At 39.5% G+C, this 19,550-nt stretch overlaps 2 protein-coding genes across 2 annotated transcripts in view; both read left to right on the forward strand.

Moving 5' to 3' along the window:
* Positions 1–1,581: 1,581 nt before the first annotated feature.
* LOC140934151 (TNF receptor-associated factor 6-like) lies at positions 1,582–14,187 on the forward strand. The gene is made up of 7 exons (XM_073383826.1): positions 1,582–1,760; positions 8,283–8,334; positions 9,302–9,403; positions 9,782–9,946; positions 11,588–11,662; positions 12,537–12,614; positions 13,156–14,187. Exons 1-7 carry the CDS (start codon positions 1,582–1,584, stop codon positions 13,918–13,920), a joined length of 1,416 nt encoding a protein of 471 aa, XP_073239927.1. The 3' UTR covers positions 13,921–14,187.
* A 3,441-nt stretch (positions 14,188–17,628) lies between these two features.
* Positions 17,629–19,550, forward strand: part of LOC140934152 (TNF receptor-associated factor 4-like) — a 13,222-nt gene continuing 11,300 nt past the window's right edge. The window contains exon 1 of the mRNA XM_073383827.1: positions 17,629–17,804. Within this exon, the coding sequence (XP_073239928.1) occupies positions 17,635–17,804 (170 nt within the window). The 5' untranslated portion in view covers positions 17,629–17,634. The remainder of the gene's footprint in view (positions 17,805–19,550) is intronic.

Below are 19,550 nucleotides of genomic sequence, written 5' to 3' on the forward strand. Positions count from 1 at the left end.
CAAGCACGTAGGGCCAGCTGTGGTACCACGGTTTGAAACGTGCGGAAAGAGAGTCCAAAAACAAGATTTCATCCACGGTTAACTGTATTTTTTTCTGCTTTATTAACGCGCGCGTTTCGGGTTTTATAGTTTTCTCCGGACCAAGTTGGCTTTACCCTTTCGGCGCTGACTCTCTTTCCAGGTCTTTTCGCTGTGCCCCTGATGAGAATGACAGACCTTCTGAGCGGACTAAATGTTTTAAAATAACATCAGTCTATGTTCCCGTCTATATTAGTGAGCTCACTAGAACTTAATAACAGTGTAACATAGCTATTTATCTATTTAGTTCTCGTGCCATAGCTAGGTGGGTATTTATTTACCACTTACTTAATGCTATGCATTCTTATTAAAAAATAGCTGACGTATATGTGGCTATTCTTCCCGCAGCTGCATGTGGTTTACGCTCAATGAACTGATGTGTAGTCATTGAGCTACTGTTGTGGTTAGTGATCTGTTGTGTACTTATTGAACTGATGTGTCGTTATTGAACTAACAGGGGGGATAGACTAGGAAAACCGCCCTGTGCTTAGCCTATGTCACTTGCTTGAACGGATCCACGATCCAGATAGTGTTTTCCGAATTGCTTTAAAGGATTAACTTTTTGGACTTTGAATAAAAATTTTCAAGAAACGGCTTCTCTGTCTATTGTTTTGAGTTTGTTCATTCATAAAATTAGCTCAAAACACGATCGTGACTACAACATCTAAGTTTAATTTAAGCTTTTAAAATGCTTCTCACATTCATTACAAGCATCACTTTTTGGGAAGATGTCAGGTTCAGGTTTTGGACACTTTCGATACGCAGCTAATGAATTTTATTCGAAAATATTTTTCACTGTTTATTCTAGACTTTTAACATATGAATTTTAAAAGCCTATTTGCAGTATAAGTTTACGGTGCAGAGGGTCAACGAGGCATCGTTTTTTGAAGTGACAACTTCAAGAAGTTGCGAGACCGTCAATGGGTTTCATAATGTTACGTTTGGCCCGGGTGGTAAGGCAATAATGTCCTGTTCAGTGTTTCGGTAATATTCCTGGTTTCAACCTTTGAAAGCTTTCTCGGCTTTCGGGAGTTTTTCCCCCGTTTGTCGGCCATTTTTTTAAGCGGGCGCGGGAACCTGAAGGAAAATTACGCCACGTTGTTTACGAAGTTTGATTGGTCAGTTATCTCTTCTTCTCGTTCCAAATATGGTACTTTCGAAAATGAATAATCACGAGCATCGGACAAAGCAAACATATGAGAGTTACACGTTTCAACCCCTTATGAGTTTCTGTGTTTATATAATAAAGGAACTTTATGAAGCTCTGGCATAATCTCCAACAGGGTAGGTTGGACATAATTTATGTCTTTGTTGATTGGCTGAAAGTGAGTGTTAATATCGTTCACATTGCATAAAGATGAGAGATTCATACTACAGCTGCTTGACCCACTTACTACAGCTACTACACTTACTACACTTAGGGTAGTGATCATAAAATGGGTGTGGTTCAGGACAATATACGTTGTTTTACATCAGGTACTAACCCAGGATTGATTGTAGGCTATGGCGGAAGTCTCAGGAGGAGGGAAGAGTCCTTTACCTTCTGGATATGAATACGACTTTATTTCCGCTGTTCTTGATGATTATCATTGCGTTATTTGTCACTTACCTTTACGAGAACCAGTTCAAACAAGATGTGGTCACAGATTCTGTAAGAACTGTCTTGATGAAGCGATCAGAAGGTACGAATTATCAAAAACAGATCAGATCTGATTCTTTAGAATTCTGCAAGCAAGACCCATAAAGAGCGGGACACTGGGGGGGGGGGGGGTACCCAATACCGCAATACCGCAAGAAAAAATGGCAGTTACCGAAATACCGGGTCGAAAGTCGTTTAAATACCGATACGGCATATTTTAATCACATTCCGCATCCCGGGGGGTGGGGGGACTCCCATATGAAACAGACGGGGATGCTCGTCGGAAATTTTGAATTTAACCCCTAAAAGAGACCATCGGAGCGTGGCTCAAGCTTTTTGTCACCCCTAAAGGAGACCAATCTGGGCATGGCTTAAGCAAATTTTGACCCCTAAAAGAGACCGCTTAAAAACACACAAATACGACATGGAATGAGTTTTAATAATATAAAGACATAATCATCGAATGCTTTTATCTAAAAGTAGTTTTTAAAAGCATTGTCATAAATCTCAAGTTCTTTGTAGAACCCTAAACGAGACCTTGGCAGCTTAAACTATTGGTGCTTTGCCCGGAACACCCTAAGCGAGACCAAATCCAAACTTTACACCCCTAAGCGAGACGACGAGCATCCCCGTCTGTTTCATATGGGAGTCCCCCCCCCCCGGGTTCCGCATACTTATGGTTGCTTCCATCATCTAGCACGTTTAATTATCTCAGGCATTTATGCACCAGATGTCCATGTTTTTTTTTAATATTTTGGTAGTTCGCAAATTTTTCGCAAATTTTCACTGAAAAGTAAACTACATTCGTTCAACCTTTTGGTAGGTCGACCCAACAGCTAATTAACTCCAAGTCGGGAAAGAGGAAGCGACTCTGCCGACAATAAAAATAGTAACTAGGTATACCTATCGATAGAGTGCCAACGAGCAAATCATGCGTATTTTGCATAGTAATGGGTTCAGTTTTTTCCAACATTTGACAGTTTCTTGGTCCCTTCCTGTTGAAATGATTATTTTCTTGAAACTGAGGTGCTATGCAAGTATAAAGGTTCGGAGAAGAGTCAGTCCTCAGACTCCTGTGGCTTTACGAACCTGCTATATAAAAGTTTGAAGTGTCATCAGGCATTTGAAAGAATAAAACAGCTTGCAGAGGAAGCGATCGGTAATATTTAAAAGGAAATTTATAAACGATCGTTTCTCTTACCACTACAAAATTAGTGTCGGTTTGGTTTCACTTTGTAGATAAATATTTGTGCAGTTTAATCATTTAAACCTCCTCTGAAATTTCCCGAGGCTTTTTGTCAAGTTCCCTATTGAATTTTAGAATGGTTCGCTGCGCTGCTTGACGGTGTGCGACAAACACAGACTGGAGACTTGCAGACCTGCAGACCTGCAGACTTGCAGACTAGCAGACTAGCAGACTTGCAGACTCGAAGATTTGCAGACCTACATTTTTTGTGACAGGGCTTTGCTCTGTTTACTGTTGGCAAATCTCAAAGTATGTCTGAGGCAAACAACAGCGCTAGCGGGCTGCAAGCACAACAGTGCCCGGTTCGACAGGTGACTGGAAATCCTTGCCGTGGAAGACTTAACATCGGAAGAACGGTGACCTAAACTTCAGCAAGAGCAGCGAAGAAGAAGACAGGTGGGATCATCGAGCGGCTCTATAGGACATCTGTGAGCAGGGAATAAGTCAGCACAGAATTTGATTGTCGGCGCATTTCTGTAATCATCCATCGTTTGCTAGTGATAAGCTAGCCGTTGTTCACTCGTCTTGCTTGTTTGGGGCTGAGTCTTAATCCGGTCAAAGAGAGAGAAAGAGTGTCTGGCAAGGTTTCCAATCAAAGATTTGTGGACTCGTGTCTGGCAAACTCTCCAAGTGTTTATATACACACAGTTGTACGCACCTTATAACTTCATCTGCGCTTAATGAGTGTCTTTTGGTCCATAACTTTCACTGAAAGAACTGCTCCACAGAATGTCACTGATAACACGTAACGCAAAAGAGTATTGAAGTATGACCGCACAATAAATGTCACAAAATCTACCTAAGCAGTCCCTTCTGAATTTTCTGTCTTCATCACGTCATCATTACCTACCGATTCCTCGTGGCCCCTGTTCAAGCAAATCAAGATTTTTTCTGGCATACTGACTGTATATTTCAACTGTAAGTACTTTCCTTAATATATGTGCGAGTTTCTAGAGTGCCTCCTCAGGATTTTGCCCTCTGGGCGAAATCCCTGGGGGGGTGCAATTATCCCCCCCCCCCTGTGAATTCGAACGTGTCTGCAAGTCTGCAAGTCTGCAGGTCTGCGGTCTGCAGTCTGCGTTTGTCGCACACCAGCTGCTTGAATTGTTTTCAAGGACATGCGAGGTACGGCACGTCGGTATTTTGTTTTCACTTTATTATAAACTCAGCCAGGTTTCGAAAAAAATAGCGTTGTTTTCTTATCCTTTGTCATTCGCTTTAGGCTTGTAATTCTTTTTTATTCTTATTTTTCCATTTGCTGGATAGATTTTTTCCCCAACATCAGATTTTCCGACAGAAGTGACTTTATTCTTCATATCAAGCTTTCCTTATCTCATCGTGTAATCTGATCCTTTTTAGTGGTGAGAATTGCTTGTTTCACATGGAAAACTTTTCTTTGCTTAAACTGTTGTTTTACAAGCTTCTCTTCGTTAAAACCTTACATTTATGGCCCCCAACTTAATACAATGCATCAAGTTTTCATTTTCCTTGACTGCCGGAGCCAGATTTAGGTGAATAAACAATAAAAGCGTACCAAATTCAAGTTCAGTCTTCGCGTGCTACCGGGGAAAGAACACATGTGCACCAAGTATAGTTTACCGCCTTTTGATTGGCTGAAACTGTCACACCACTTGGTCTCAGGGGAATATACATTACATGAGGTTACACTTTTTGAAGCTCGATCGAGAATTTTTCTGCCTACAGCCCAGTCTTGCGTCGCTCTATTCTGCTGCCGCCTCGCCATCCGAGCGTCTTCGCTCGGATGGCTCGTTGGCAAAAATAACTCTTGAAAGCGCGAAAACAAACCAACCAAACCCTTTCCACGCACGTCTAGTGCGAGAGTCTAGTCTAACACGTCAGTTTTTCAGGGGTCAACTGTTTTGACTGTCTCACACGCCGCGCCGGTTAGAGGCAAACTTACTAAATACTGCAATACCGTAAACCCCCATCTCCCCCTCCATAAAGTGAATAAGATATCAGTGAAAGTAAAAAACAACAAAAACAAGTAAAATGTATTTGCCCGATGTTTCGATTTGGACGAAGGTTTATTCTACGGGTTCTCACTGTCTTACTAGGCTTCTTGCTCTTCCGCGTAATAAACACGTCCTCGGCTTCCTGTATATGGGTACCCGGGCAGCCAGGGCCAGGTTCTTCAAAGCAGGGTTAAGATAACCTGGGGTTAGTGCCAAATTTGAATTCAGATATGAAAGCTTACAATTAGCAAATTCAGTTTTATTCTTTTTGACTTCAATTAATGTTGATGATTGGATGCTCTAAAGAGAATAGAGAAAATTATCCGGGAAAGTGCTTTTGAACAAAAAAAAGAGAAACCCAGGTTAAAATTTAACCCTGGGTTATCACTAATCGTCCTTCGAACAACTGGGCTCTGGGGAATATATCAGGGATTCTTTGTCCCTGGGGAAGGAGCAATTCATGACTTTGTGTTAAGTTCAAATTAAAGGAAAGTTAAGGGTTGGAGGAATTCAAAATTTTGTGAAGTTGCTGACAGCAACCACAGGGATGCAACAGAATGTTAATGTTTCAACTAGAAATACGTTATCGCAAGAAACTTGCGAAGCTTTGAAGGGTCAGCAGTGAGAATAAAGGGAAACAAGCCAAAGGGTAAACATACAATGAAATTTGCAGGTTCCACAAAATATCCATACCCCAACATATATGGAGGGAATTTCACTTAGGACCCCGCCACCTCCCTGGATTTCCATATTTGTAAGGAACTGATGACCCCCCCTCCCCCCACCACACCTCCGAAATTTCCACAAAGTAAGACAAAGACCCCCCAACCCCTCTGGAAAAGTCTATTTTCGCGAAAAAGATTATCTTAACTGTGAAAAAACATGTGAACTGTTCAATTTCACATGTTTTCTCACATGTTTTTCACACCTTTTTCACAGGGTGTGAAACCGTTGAGACCCTGTGAACAGGGCATTTTTCACAGAGTCAGAACCTACGCGAAACCCTGTGAAAAACCCTGTGAGATTTTACAAAGTGAAAAAACCTGTGAAAAACCTGTTAAAAACCTATGAACTTTCACAGTGTTTTTCACAGGGTAGAACATCTCAAAACCTGTGAACAGGGCATTTTTCAAAGGGTCAGAACCTGTGAAAAACCCTCTGAAATGGGAGGAGTTTACCTGGCAGGTGCATGTTTGCCAGATCTCCCCCCTTCCCCAACAAAAAAAACAATGTTGCTGATTGCTGTCTCTGAGTCACAGGGAACCCGAACGCATGCATTTAAGCTGGAATTAGCTAATAAAAAAGTGTGTAAGCTTATTTAATTACCTGGTTCCTCATGTATCTTTATGAGTTGTTTTAGAAGGGATTTGAATACGATCAGGAGATGGTCAACACTGCCAGTATCAAATGTTTGCTCGACTCTCATGGCACGTTGGACGCAACAGTTATGTCTCAAGTTAACTATGAACTCTCCTTGCATTGGGAGACAATCTCAGGTTTTAATTTAGTGGCCACGAGAAGAGAAAAGAGACAAGTTATGAAATTCAACTCAGGCGGTATTTATACGATCTGTGACTCCAGTTGACTGGACCAGTCTCACCCATGGAAATGCACATGGAAACTCGATCCGGCGACCGGCACCCTTGACTGCAATATCAGGGACACTTGACATGAATATATCACTGTTCGTGGTTAACTGAGTGATAACAGCGCATTCTGGGCTGCAGTATGGTCTGTTTTCGAATTCCAACATATCAAGGTGTCAAATCAAGACAAAAGCGACTGTATGTCAACGAGAACAATAGAACCATCCTGACAAAGCGAATGTTTAATTCAATACAACAAGTTTTAAGTACTTCTGGTCAAGTCAAGTGTAGTCAGATCAGATGAAAAGTATTAGCCTCTAAAAACAATGCAAATCTAAGCAGAAAAATGGGCGTCAAAACAATGATACAATCAACACGGTATAATATTGAACCTTAAATCAATCAAGGAATACCACCCAATTTTGTTCAGTAACAAGGGAATTATCCCTCAAAAATAAAATTGCTCTTATTTAAGTTTCATCCCTTAAAAAATATTGTCTTTTTTCTCTCTTCTCCTCTTTACCTAGGAGAGTTAATGGAAACTTGAGATGTAACTGTTGTATCGTATTTACAAAGCACCAGACAAACAACCACTTGATACCAGCAATATATAGCTAGCAATGTTTATTAGCTAATACAGTGTAAATATGTCTAATTATTTTATTGGCTAATATCTCAAATAAAACTAGACAAAATAAATTGGATCCTGATTGATGATGGTCTTGTTAACTTAAAAAAATGTAGAGATACTCACATAAGTCTTCAAAATAATGCATGTTCCCATGCTTAATTGTGACTGGTTTGGTTCTTCTGCTTCTGCTTCCGACTCTGACAATCTGGTTTTCACTAGATCATAAGCGACGGAGTCATAAGCGGAATCGTAACACTGTTTTCACCAGATCATAAGCTCTACACTTCTGATTACGACTCCGACCCAGACTCCATCCCTAGTGAAAACCAGCCTTATTTAAGTGAGACCAAAACCTGCAATTTACAGTCCTAAGCGAGACAACAAACATTCCTGTCTTTTTTTTCTTTTGCATGGGAGTCAAGATAACTTGGTCCAGATCTAAAGTGGTCTAATAATAATGCTACCAAGGATAATAAGGAAATTTGCGTCAACTGGGCTGTCACTTTAAGATTTCAACTCACCAGGGCCCAGTTGTTTGAAGGCTGATTAGAACCAACTTGCGGTTAAATTTTAGTTTGGGTTTCTTTTTCTTTTATTTGAAACAATTTTCTCTGATAATTTTCTCCCTTCTCTTTAGAGCATCCAATCATCATATAATGATATTGTAATTCATGTATTTGTAGGCAAAAAGAATTAAACTGAATTTGCTTTTTAAGCTTTCAAATCTAGCTGAATTAAATGTCGCACTATCTTGGGTTATCTTAATCCAGCTTTGAACAACTCAGCCCAGGTGTATGGGTCGTCTCTATAGGGCTAGGTAGGAAGTTCTTTTGGTTCTACTTCCCTTTATTGTTTTGAAAATAGCCAGGAGTCATGCTCCTAGTAGCTGGGGGAAATCTCTGTCCTCCCAACAATCCAAAGTAGCAGCTAGCCCTGCATTAATGTGTTAGTTGCCTAGCCAGAAGAGGGTTATCAGCTTTGTACTATTTGAAGTTGATAATTTGCAAAAATATTATTGTTCTCTGCTATATTTATACAGCTTCAAGCCCAGCATCATTGTGTGAACAAAAAAGTATAGATAAAGGCTTTGCAATATATATAAGTTGTTGTTGTGTGCTGTATTATACAGGTTACCGTTTCCAGAGTGCCCTGCAGATAGAGAAAGTCTTGATCCGGAGAAGGTAATTTGTCAAACACTGAATTGACATGATGACTGTTTTCAAGTACTGTGTGAAGTGAACTTAAGTAAGGGTATTATTATTGAGTAATTTCCTTGTTCCACCCTCTCTATGATAGACATTTTTGATAGCTGGGGGTATGCAATAGGTCTGTCACCGGTACTACTACCAAAGGTTGTGTGCTGGCTGTTTGCACACAAGGAGGTTATCTGCTCTTGATAGGTATTGCTTATATCATCCTGCTAGGTTACTTGTCACCCTCCGCACCAGCACAGAGCTGGTGGGGGGCTTTCATAGCTACAGACCACCCATCCATTGGTACTGTACTGGGTTAGTACTTTGAATTGTTAACCAGTAATAAATGCAGGTGACAGAGAGTTGCCCTCATAGTGTCCTGACAAAATCCACTCAAAATATGCACATTTTGGCATATACCTGGTATGAGTTCAGTTGGACCAGTTTTTTGAAACCCTAGCTAATATTCAAGCACACTCCACAACTGAATATATACAAATCACTGATTTATTTTGGTTGCGTAAAGTGCAATTAGCACCAATTTACAATTAATTTAATTTAAGCCACTTCACATGGCAAATAAACTTCTTAATAGGCCAATGAAAAAATAGTATATTTATTGCTCAGTTCTATGGCTTGGACAGCTGACAAGCAGAAAGAAAAAAGATGCAATTTTACCACAAGAAATTAGTACCCCCAGTGGTTGGCTTGTCTCATTTTTTTTCCAAAATATACAAATAGCTGGGTTTTTATGTCCCTTATGCATGGGCCACTGTACTGCAATATTCAATATAAATTATACTCTTGCAGTTTACATAATAATGGGAGACTTGAGGCTTAGGTCAAAAAATAAACCCCTAGCTGTCTTCTGTGTTGGCAGATGAATACCACCAAATGTATTTCAGTTTATAGTGTAGTTATGATATTGGTGTAATGATTATTTGCTTCCATTCAGGACATATTTCCTGATAAAGCCACGGAACGACATATTCTCTCTTGTCATGTGAAGTGCCCCAGTGAGGGGTGTGATTGGACTGGGGAGACCAGATATGTAGAGGTAAGGCAAAATTATATTGTACTATATAAGTGCAGGTGTACATTTTATTTAAGTACTCACCATGAAATTTTTCCAAGGGTCTTAGAGAAACGGTTGCAGGGGGGGGGGAGTGACTAAACCATCTAGTTCCCCTTATTCATGTTCTTGTTGTTGTACTGTACCAGTTATATTATTGCAGAATTTGATGGCTTTATAATAAAATTATAAGCACAGTTTCTGGTAACATATCCATTTCTCCCCCACCCTCTCATAATGCATTTAGCCTCATACTTTGCTTTGAAAGAGTTTGGCTGATGGGTTGAGAGATATCTCTCATTGAATTTTATAGGGATCTTTCAAGGGGGTTGTTAACTAATTTTTGCCTTTTACCTATGATAGAAACATCTCGAGAGCTGTGGTTACAAGGTGATAACTTGCCCCAATTCTAATTGTCAAGTGAAAATGGAAAGGATATATTTGAAAGATCATGTGATTCAGCTTTGTCAGTGGAGAATAGTACATTGTGTGTACTGCAATGAGAAACATATAAAGTGTGATGAAGAGGTATAGTGTAGTGTGATTTACTTGCTGCTCTATATCACAATATATATTTTGACAATGGGCTTAGTAGAGACGAAAATTTGAATATCTAATCTTAAAGATAGGTATGAGTGGAGCCCAATAAAAAAGTTGAACCCACATATAGTTTATAATATATATTAGATTTAGCCAGGGCTAAAAGCGAAGCTCTTGATAATAATTTATAGTTTGCTCAAACAAAAAAAATTATAAAGTCGTGTAATGCTAAGCGGTGAAGGCAATGAGAACGGTGAAAAAACAACAATAGGTGTAATTAGCAAAAAAGCAACTTTTTACTTGCAGCACACTTTTTTTTGTACATTTCTTTGCTGTTGTTTTGCTCAACTACAACGTAAAACTTCCAGATACTACCTGGTTAGAGGTTTCATGCAGGAAATAACGTACGTGTTCTTGTTCACTGTTTTTTTCACTGCCGCTCATTTTCACCTTGGTGGCCAGTAGCATTTCTCATTTTCTCACCACCGCTACAAAATTTTCATGTTGTTCTTCAAACAAAAAATGTATCCTTTGTTTTTTATCTCTTGCTCTAGCTCTCTGTCGTTCTCAGATTTCTCATTGAGCTTCGCTGGCCTGTCGCCTACTTTCTCTTTTTCTCCATCTCTATATTCCAAATTTGTGGACATGACAATTAATCAAACCATAATACTTAAGACAACACGGATACTCATACAGAGACAATTTGCGCTTTCCGTTTTCGTATTTATTGACTCTTTAGTTGTCTTTTTTATTTCCTTCACTATAAGCGGGTGGCACATGCAATTTCCTGCCAAAATAACCTCCAGCTGCATTTAGGTTGCCATACCTGTTGACTGAGTATTTTTCATTGGTATGCCTGTGGTGCAGACGGATGGTCCCTCAGTCAGGTGGTTTACGATCAAGCTAAAAAGTGATCACTAAATTTTCTAAGATGGATAGATTTTCTTAGCTATAGGGCTTTGCTTGTGCACATGTGGAGCTCCACTAAAATAGGCCACCTCTGAGTTCCAAAAGGCCTCACTTTTAAAATGAGGCCAAGTGTACAGCCTTTCTTGTGAAAATAAGTTTTATTTGCATGAGAATGAAAAATTATTTCCATATAAAAGGCTGAGCACGTAGCCTCGTTTTGATGCAGAGGCCCAGGGGAACTCAGAGGTGGCCTATTGTGGTCTAAAAAACAACACAAAATTTACATAGGACAGGTAACAACAAGTGCACAGATATTTCCAAGACATGATTCAAGAATTATACTTTGCACTCTGTATAACACCTTACTTATTTGTAAACTTTAAATTCTTTGTAATACAATGGAGCCCTGATACAATACTGGTAAGATGTGTTTACCATGAATAAGGTAAATAAACTGGGGTGTGTTTCGTATTTGGGGTCTTATCATACATTTTGCTATGACTGGGGTGAAGAAAATCACTTGATATACTAGGTATTGCTTATGGAAAGGGGTTACAGTTATATCAAGATTGCACTGTCACAGTAGCTATTTCTCCATGAGTTGGTGTACTGCCTTGGGCTTTGCTGAAATTTAATATACATCATTAGCAATGCTGTGCTTTGAAATAAAACATAATCACGCGTTAATTTATAGATATATTTCTTTTATCTTGCCCATAGAAACATGCCAATGAGTGTCTGAAGATTCCTACTTCTTGTTCTAATGGGTGTGGTCAGGTCATTGCAAGAGAGGAGGTAAATTAAGGAAGAGGACAGCTAAATAGATTATTTTTTGTTTCTCCATCACCACCCCCCTCCCCGGGGCATTTGTCATCTTGTCGGTCCCAGTTGTAGGAAATTTGTCAGAAAATCTTTGCCCAGGAATGGGGCATTTGTCCATTCTTCTAGAAGTGGTTAATATCGTTACATTTTCTATGTTTCACTTAAAAATATGCCTATTTAGATAGCTATAGATATTTCTATAAAGAATATTTTTAATACATATGCTTTAAAAAGATGTGTGTGGTTTTTGCTCAATCACCACCCTACCCCACAGTATTTTTTGCATCTGTCAAAGAAATTGCGACTCACCATCGTGATCAGTTCACACGTGGAAGAAAAACAATCATGGCATCATTTGAAGAGTTTATTGTTAAGTTATGTATTGTCATAATTGCCCTGTTCAATATGGCATTTGCAGCTTATGTGCAGGAAAATACAATTTTGGTGTTATCCTGGGGTGGGGAATTTGCACACTTTTTTAACCTCCCGGCCCCACTTTGGGGCATCTACAGCTGTTCCAAAAAAAAAAAAAGACAAATGCCTGGAGGGAGGGGGATGGGGATGGGCATACTTGGAATCGACGTAGCCATCAATTCTAAATAAGTTGTTGTGGAAAATAGCGGCTGTTCTTTTCTAGTAAGGAATGTTGTTGATGTGTGCAGTTGTGTTAGAGATGCTGTTATGTCATTTGTCATAATTATGGAGATGACTTCAGTAGATGTTTTAACATGCAAGCATCGGACTGATAGAGTTATTCACTTCCAGCCGTTATGTAAAGACAAAGGAAACTGACATATAGTCATCTAGTAAACACCTATTGATAACTAGTTTTATCTCTTTATCTTAGATTGGAAATCACATTGAAACTGACTGCCCACTTACCATGATTCCCTGCCCTTATTTGTCTGTAGGCTGCAACACAAAGGTGTGAGTCTTTAAACTCTGTTGTAATCTTAAAAAGGTTTTTATTTTAAAATGTCACGCGAGCCAATATATTTAGTTTCTAGGAATTTATTAATCTATGAAAGACTTTGATCTGCAAGCGATGGCTGCTTTTCAATTTTGTAAGGTATTTTTCTATTTATTACGCCAAGATTCTCAGTAGTTTTTGTCGAAACGTAAATTTAACGCCACGGTCTGAGCTGAAATTTTGTCCATCTCCGGCTATTAGGTGCTCCGTTTACACGGAATCACCTTAAGTTTAACCATACGAAAATTGAGACGCTTAGCCGTTCAAAGTTCCCTGTGAACAGAACGAAGATATTGAACGGTCCCGTGTGGATGAAGTGCCCAGTCAAATTTTTTCAGCCAGTCGAAAATTCGTTCGGTGCCATGCGAATTACGACCGGTCACCGCCATACTACGTTACGCCCAAGTTCTGCTTTACCTTCATCCCATTGCATTGTACACAAAAAACGAATATTCTTTCGGATAAGATTGGTGATGAAGTACAAATTTTTTTGTAGGTTCAGCGTGAAAAATTGGCTTCCCATCTTCAATCTTCTACCGAAGCACATCTTGCTTTAGCTTGTGTGAAGGTAGACGACACTCAAAAGGAGTTAGCAAATACACAAGCTGAGTTGAAAAACACTCAAACTCAACTGACCGACGCGCAAGAGATGACAAGGGATTTGGTGAAGAAAGTGGACAAACTTCAGAGGCAAATGAAAGAGAAACTGAATGAAAAACAAGTAAACGAAGCTATAGAAAGTAAAGTGATGCAGATGAAAAAGGCAAAAAGTTTTATGTGGAAAATTCGGAACTTTTCTGAAGTATTAAGGCAAGCAAAAGAAGGGGGTTTGTTCAAAATATTAAACAGCGATCCATTCTACTCAGAAAGTTGTGGTTACAAAATGCAGTTATTTCTATATCCCAACGGTGGTGGGTCTGGAGTGAACACTCACGTGTCAGTATACCATGGCGTAATTCAAGGCGAATATGATGCTTTATTGTCGTGGCCCTTCAAGACAGCTGTTAGGATTACCCTTTTTGATCAACAACACTTCTCTCCGCAAAATGTTGACTTTTGCTTCACCCATAATGTCGCCGAAAGACCCAAAGAGAACAGTAATCATTCTATTGGCAGGCATGAATTCGTATCTCACGAGAAACTAATGACGAGGCGATATCTTGTGGACGACACGTTGTTTGTGCGTGTTGTCATTGGCTCGGATACCACTCAATTGAAGTGGTGGTCAACTGAACCTCTTTTGACGTCCGTAAGAATTTAAAATGATGTTGGATCACTCACTGCTACAGATTCATGTTTTAAGATGGATAGTGCACATCGCCACTTCCAAATTGTTATTCTTGGTCACTCATCCACTTTCAAATTTAGCTGTGAGATTGTTTTAGAATTTCAAGAACAATTTGCTCTGAGGTAGAACGAGTCACCAGTTCGAATTTTCGGGACAAGTAATTCCAGTATTTGCTAATTCTTAAAACAAAAGCCGATTGCCAATCGGTGCTATTCTTTAAAAGGTACTCTTTAGTTTTAGTAGCACTATAAATTGCTCAAAACCTTGCTATGAAGTCGAATGACTTTTTCCTCAACATTTTCGAATCCTTTAGCAGCCTTTTGGCTGAAACTCCTGCTACATACATTTTGATGTATTGCAATGCATCTACAACAGCTTTTACTGCTATGGTTGCTTCCAATTCAAGGAATGGGTATTGAGATTGTAAGCTATCTTGTATCAGAGCTCAGATAGAACTGTCGAGCACCTTTGTTTATGACTACGAAATGAGCAGGAGCGGCCAGTTCTGTGAGGAATTCGCACCCTGCCCAGGAGGGACGAACGGCAATGACCAATGCCTGCCAGCCGATCTGCATATCGCAGAGCAAAATATAATAATCGAGAAAAATACTGCCCAGGCATTCAAGAAAGGAGTGACGAATTTTCAGAGATGTAAGTTTATACACGGGTAGTATTTTTCGCGATAATTTTATTTTGCATTTCGATATAATTCCGTTCGCAGGCATGGGCATCATTGTCCCTCGTCCCCCCGGCTGCTGTGTGAATTCCCTGCAGGACACACCGCCGTGCTCATTTCGTAGTTGAGGTTCTATGCCAGCCGGTGTTGTAGAAAGATAATTTATTGCTTCGCATCTTTATTCAGTAACCTACATTGTGTTTACGTGGACTGGCCCATAGGTAACAATTGCCAATCTACTGTAGGTGTCAGCCTGTCATAAAAGTGACGAAAAATCAATGCCCCAGAATTATAAGACCAAAACGTTTTTGCAAGCAAAGAGGACTGAAAACAACAAAATTAATGTTGATGAGATGGAGGCCTTAAGCTAGATATTGTAGAACTGGCCAATTCCATCCCTGCTGCTAAATAGCCTGCAGTGCAGGCGTATTTTGGGTGGGCGAAACCTTGTTCGTGTTCGTGATATTGTTGTAGCCGCCATCTTTGATTTTATGACAGTGGAAGATTGGGAAGAGTAGAAATAGTAACCCTTAAAAAAAAAATGGGGCGCTAAAAGAAAACGCCTGCACTGAAGGCTAGCTGTTAAAGTTTCCCAGTTCCAGACAGTCTGTTGTGAAACAGTTGTTTAAGTGGCTTTTTACAGTTTAAATGGACGCAAGTCATTTCCTTTCAACACTCTAACACTGGTACTATTTATCAGTTATGATAAATTTATGGTTAGTGGTTATATGGTAAAGTCATGTTACCAAATTAAATATGCCGTCACAGGTCATATGTGGATAATGTGCTTTCAGGAATTCCACTGAATTAAGAGCGGCTCCGCGTAATTATCAACTAGACGTGGAAATAGTCAAAAAAGTGACCTGGCCTCAAACTCAGCCAGAATAAAGCCCTATGGGCTCTAGTTACAAAATCGTTGGTTTAAGTACGATCGAGCGAATGACATTTTTTTAACGAATTTTTTTGTTCCCTAGGCCTAAATTGGGCAAAAATCGTTCGACAATAGAGTCATATTCAGTCGCTCGTATATTTTAAAATAACTCGGTTGGCTAGTAGCATATAATGACACTTCATAATTTTACTAGAGCTGAGTTAAAGTACTGTAAAAGTAAAAGTCCACGACGTCACGAGTAATCTGTTCCGTTTTCTGAATTTTACCAGTGCAGCGTACGATTATTTATGCGAATCATTGCATTAACAACTTTTTATCCGACAACACCCACCCGAGACTGTGTTAGTTTAAGAGTCCATAAAACTTCTCAGAAGATTCCTCGGAAAGACCTCAAGAAGGAAATGAGGGAAGAATTTGAACTTATAAATGTTACAATTTCACTTGCCGCCAAGGCAAAACGAAAACAACTGTCAAATTGCAACAGACAAACCAGTTTTCAGTGCAGTCATGCAAAGCATGTCAAGTCACGAAATTCGTCCCTGCGCATTTGTGAAGAAGGGAAGAAATTCTTCCATGCTGTGCGCTGAAACATTTATGAAATAAAAATAACTTAGGACTGTTTCACTTTTAACTAGTAAAGGAAAAGAATAACTTTTTCCCCTGTTTTCATGAAAACGTCAATAATGAAACTTTAACTTTTCTGTATTTTGTCACCTAAGTACACTGTGAGGGTTCGGTAGCAACTAATACTTCTATATAGCACGACTGGCGCTGAGCACTTCTCTTCTTGGTACTTTATAACTAGCCTTGCTGCTGCACTAGAGAAGTACTAATAGAGAGACTATACGACTGCATTCAACCGCTTTAGGGCAAAGGTGTCTCCTCCTTCCTGAGCAGGCGTTTTTAGGGGATTTGTAATTCCTCCCTCCTCACAAACGAAAAATGTGAATTTTTTTTCACTTGATCTCAAAAACATTAGCCTCAATTTTTTTTATTTGCCCTTCGCTTTACAGACAGGTGTGAATGACACATATCTTGGTCGCGCGGCTAAACGCTTACTGCTTCAATCTTGTGTAACGTAACGCTGTGGTGTTTTCCGGCAATATTTTGGCGCGAAGCTGCGAGGCCCGTGATCACTAGTGTAATTTGGTTATTACAACGCACGTTAGAACACCGAAACATGACTCAATTCAGTGTCGTGGAGTGCCAGATGGTAAAGAAATCTTTTTCACTAAACTGAGAAGAACTTGTCTTCAAACAATAAAAAAAATAGCGTTTAAACATCAGTGGAGGTCATAACTATCCCCCACGTTACAAACACGAACTGTAGGTAGCGAGAGTTTGGTGAAGAAAAGAGCGTAAATAGCCTTTTAATTTGAGCAAACTTATTCATTAAAGTTTGATATAAGTTGCAATGAATCTTACAAAATGTTGTCCTTCTACTTCATTAGTTTCTGGTTTCATCAGTTTTCTGTTTTTGGTGGTTCCTTATGGAGTTACGATCACCAAATGACGTCATACAAAAGATTGAAAAGGCACTAAACACTTCCAACACTACAAAAAAAGAAGAAACCAACAAGAGTTTGTGCAGTACCAAGAAACACCCACATCCTTAAACTGAGGAACATTTGTCGATTAGATTCAACCGCATTTACTTTTTTAGTACCAAGCATCAGGAGCAAGTTCTCGTCACCCTGTTCCTGCACTTCTCAATGAGCTATGGACTCATTTAGGCCACGGCCTTGAATTTTAATGTAATAGCAATGGCGAAGTACTCAAGATGTACAGGCGACAATGCTGAATCTCTGGGGGACAGTTTGATGCTGCTTGGTAGTTGCTTGGTAGATGGTTAAAAACTTGTATCCATAAAATTAAGCAATTATTAAATGAGATTGAGTAGGTGTTGAATTCCCGTTACCTTCGCTGTAGTCTGTGTCCTTGTCTTTGTTACACCAATTTACCATTAATGGACACTAAACACTCTTCCTTTTTTAAAAAACTTACAAACGCCAACTTTCGTGGCCTTTCCCGATCGCGCGTGCGTGGCCGTAGGGGGCACTTTGGGGACCTCCCAAAACGGAACGCGGGCGCAACCCATTTGGCAGGGGCGAAGACTAAAATGGCGGAAGTAGTAATAAATCCTTTGCCTTCAGGATATGAATACGAGTTTATTTCGACTGTCCTTGAAGATCACCACTGCCTTATCTGTCACTTACCTTTACGAGAACCAGTTCAAACAAGATGTGGCCACAGATTCTGCAAAAAATGTCTTGATGAAGCGATTAGAAGGTATGAAAATCGAAAATGTTGTAAGGGCAGGCTGTTTTTTTTGTCCTTTTAGCGTCGTCCGACCGAGCCAAATTTTTGGCATTTTCAAAAAAGAAACGTAACGACGTAGTTAAACCATTTTTCACTTGAAATAATTCTTTTAATGTGAAAAATGAGCATAGTAACAGCATAGAGAAAAACAGGAACAAAGACAGGAACAGCATGATGCCCAGTATCCGGACGGTACCAGTATCCCGACACTGAAAACAAAAACTCAATTTTTGAGGCGCCCTTTTCAGTTCTCGCTAAACGGAGTATTTCGAATGAAAGCTGAACATTTCCGCTCTAAGATGAAAGTTTTGGTGAGTTTAAAGGTTGCGAAACAGTCGCAGAAGACGCCGTTCTGTTCAGGTGAGTAACCTTGTCATGGCTAATATTACGCTGTTTACTGTGCAGTAAAATTGGTGCTGCTCAGAAAAGGGTAGGTAATATGTTATATTTTCAAAGAAACTGTTCTATATTTAAAGTGAAGATACTTAAAGAAGTCAGGTTCTCAAAAAGTTTATTACTTCTTCTTGAAATTCGATTTGTTTGGAAAAACGGAGGCCAGTATCCAGACAGTTTTTTCTTTGCTGTACAGAATCAGAATCGATGAATTAGCTGTGTACATTATTCGGATAAGATTTATTTCATATCTGTAACTATAATTAAAGCTTAGGATATATGATATAGTCGTAAAATGTAGTTCTACTCAACTCCGTGTGGAAATTTTCTTCACTCATTCAGAGGCGACTTGATTTCGTGTGCACGGCTTGTTCCGCGTGACTGCATTTTCCATATATAACCGAAAGCGTCGTAGTTGGACCTGGAATTCTCATACTTTCCCCAGTTGTGACTGCTAGAATGAGGCTGCAACGGTCTGAAAAATGTCACTAAGGGATTGAGAGACGTGAAAGAAGAAGAAATTAGTGCCAGAAAAGCAGGCTTATTGTGGGGACTGAGCATGAAGAAACTGCAGGTCAAACACTGCAGGTCAGACTAAATAGGAGGGTGATCTTTGACCGTCGGATTGAGGTCCCTTCCCCAAGCTTTTTTTTAAAATAAAAAATGAAGAAAAAAAAGTTGTTTGCAGATTGGTTAATTCAGCTTACAAACCGCGGCTTCGGCATGTCCACGGATGCCTTTCTTAAATCAGTGAAAAAGGTTCCTATAGACAAGGAAGTAAGAATTATACCATTTAACAGCCACTCGCGTTCCCTACCATACTCCAGTCATTTGTTATGTTTTATTTCACGATGCTAGGTTATATTCTGGAATCGATTGCCAGATTACTTTGCAAGTGCAAGAGAAGCTTAGAAGTTGCTTGCCTGTCGAAATTTATGTACAATTACATTGTTATTGTTGTGTCCGGATACTGGGCCAGCTGTCCGAATACTGGACAACATAGGAGCTCTGGAAAAATATTAATTTCACGATGGAAACAAAGGCAAAAAAGTTAAACTGTTTTTTGTCATATTAAGGACTAAATGGATTTTCTCTGGGCTAAATTTCAGAGCTCTCGGGACTAACAAAGGAAATTTATTGCAATGTTAAACTGAAGTGTGCGGATACTGGGCAACATACTGTATATTAATCCAAATATGTGAATGTTAACTTTTAACGTCATCCTGGGGTACCAGGACCTCCTATTCTGAGATTTCTTGGTTTTTTTTTTAGCTTTTTTTTTTAATCCGACCGACCAACCCAAAATCAGGAAATGCATTCGAC

This window comes from Porites lutea, chromosome 4, assembly GCF_958299795.1.
Source record: "Porites lutea chromosome 4, jaPorLute2.1, whole genome shotgun sequence".
NCBI lineage: Eukaryota > Metazoa > Cnidaria > Anthozoa > Scleractinia > Poritidae > Porites > Porites lutea.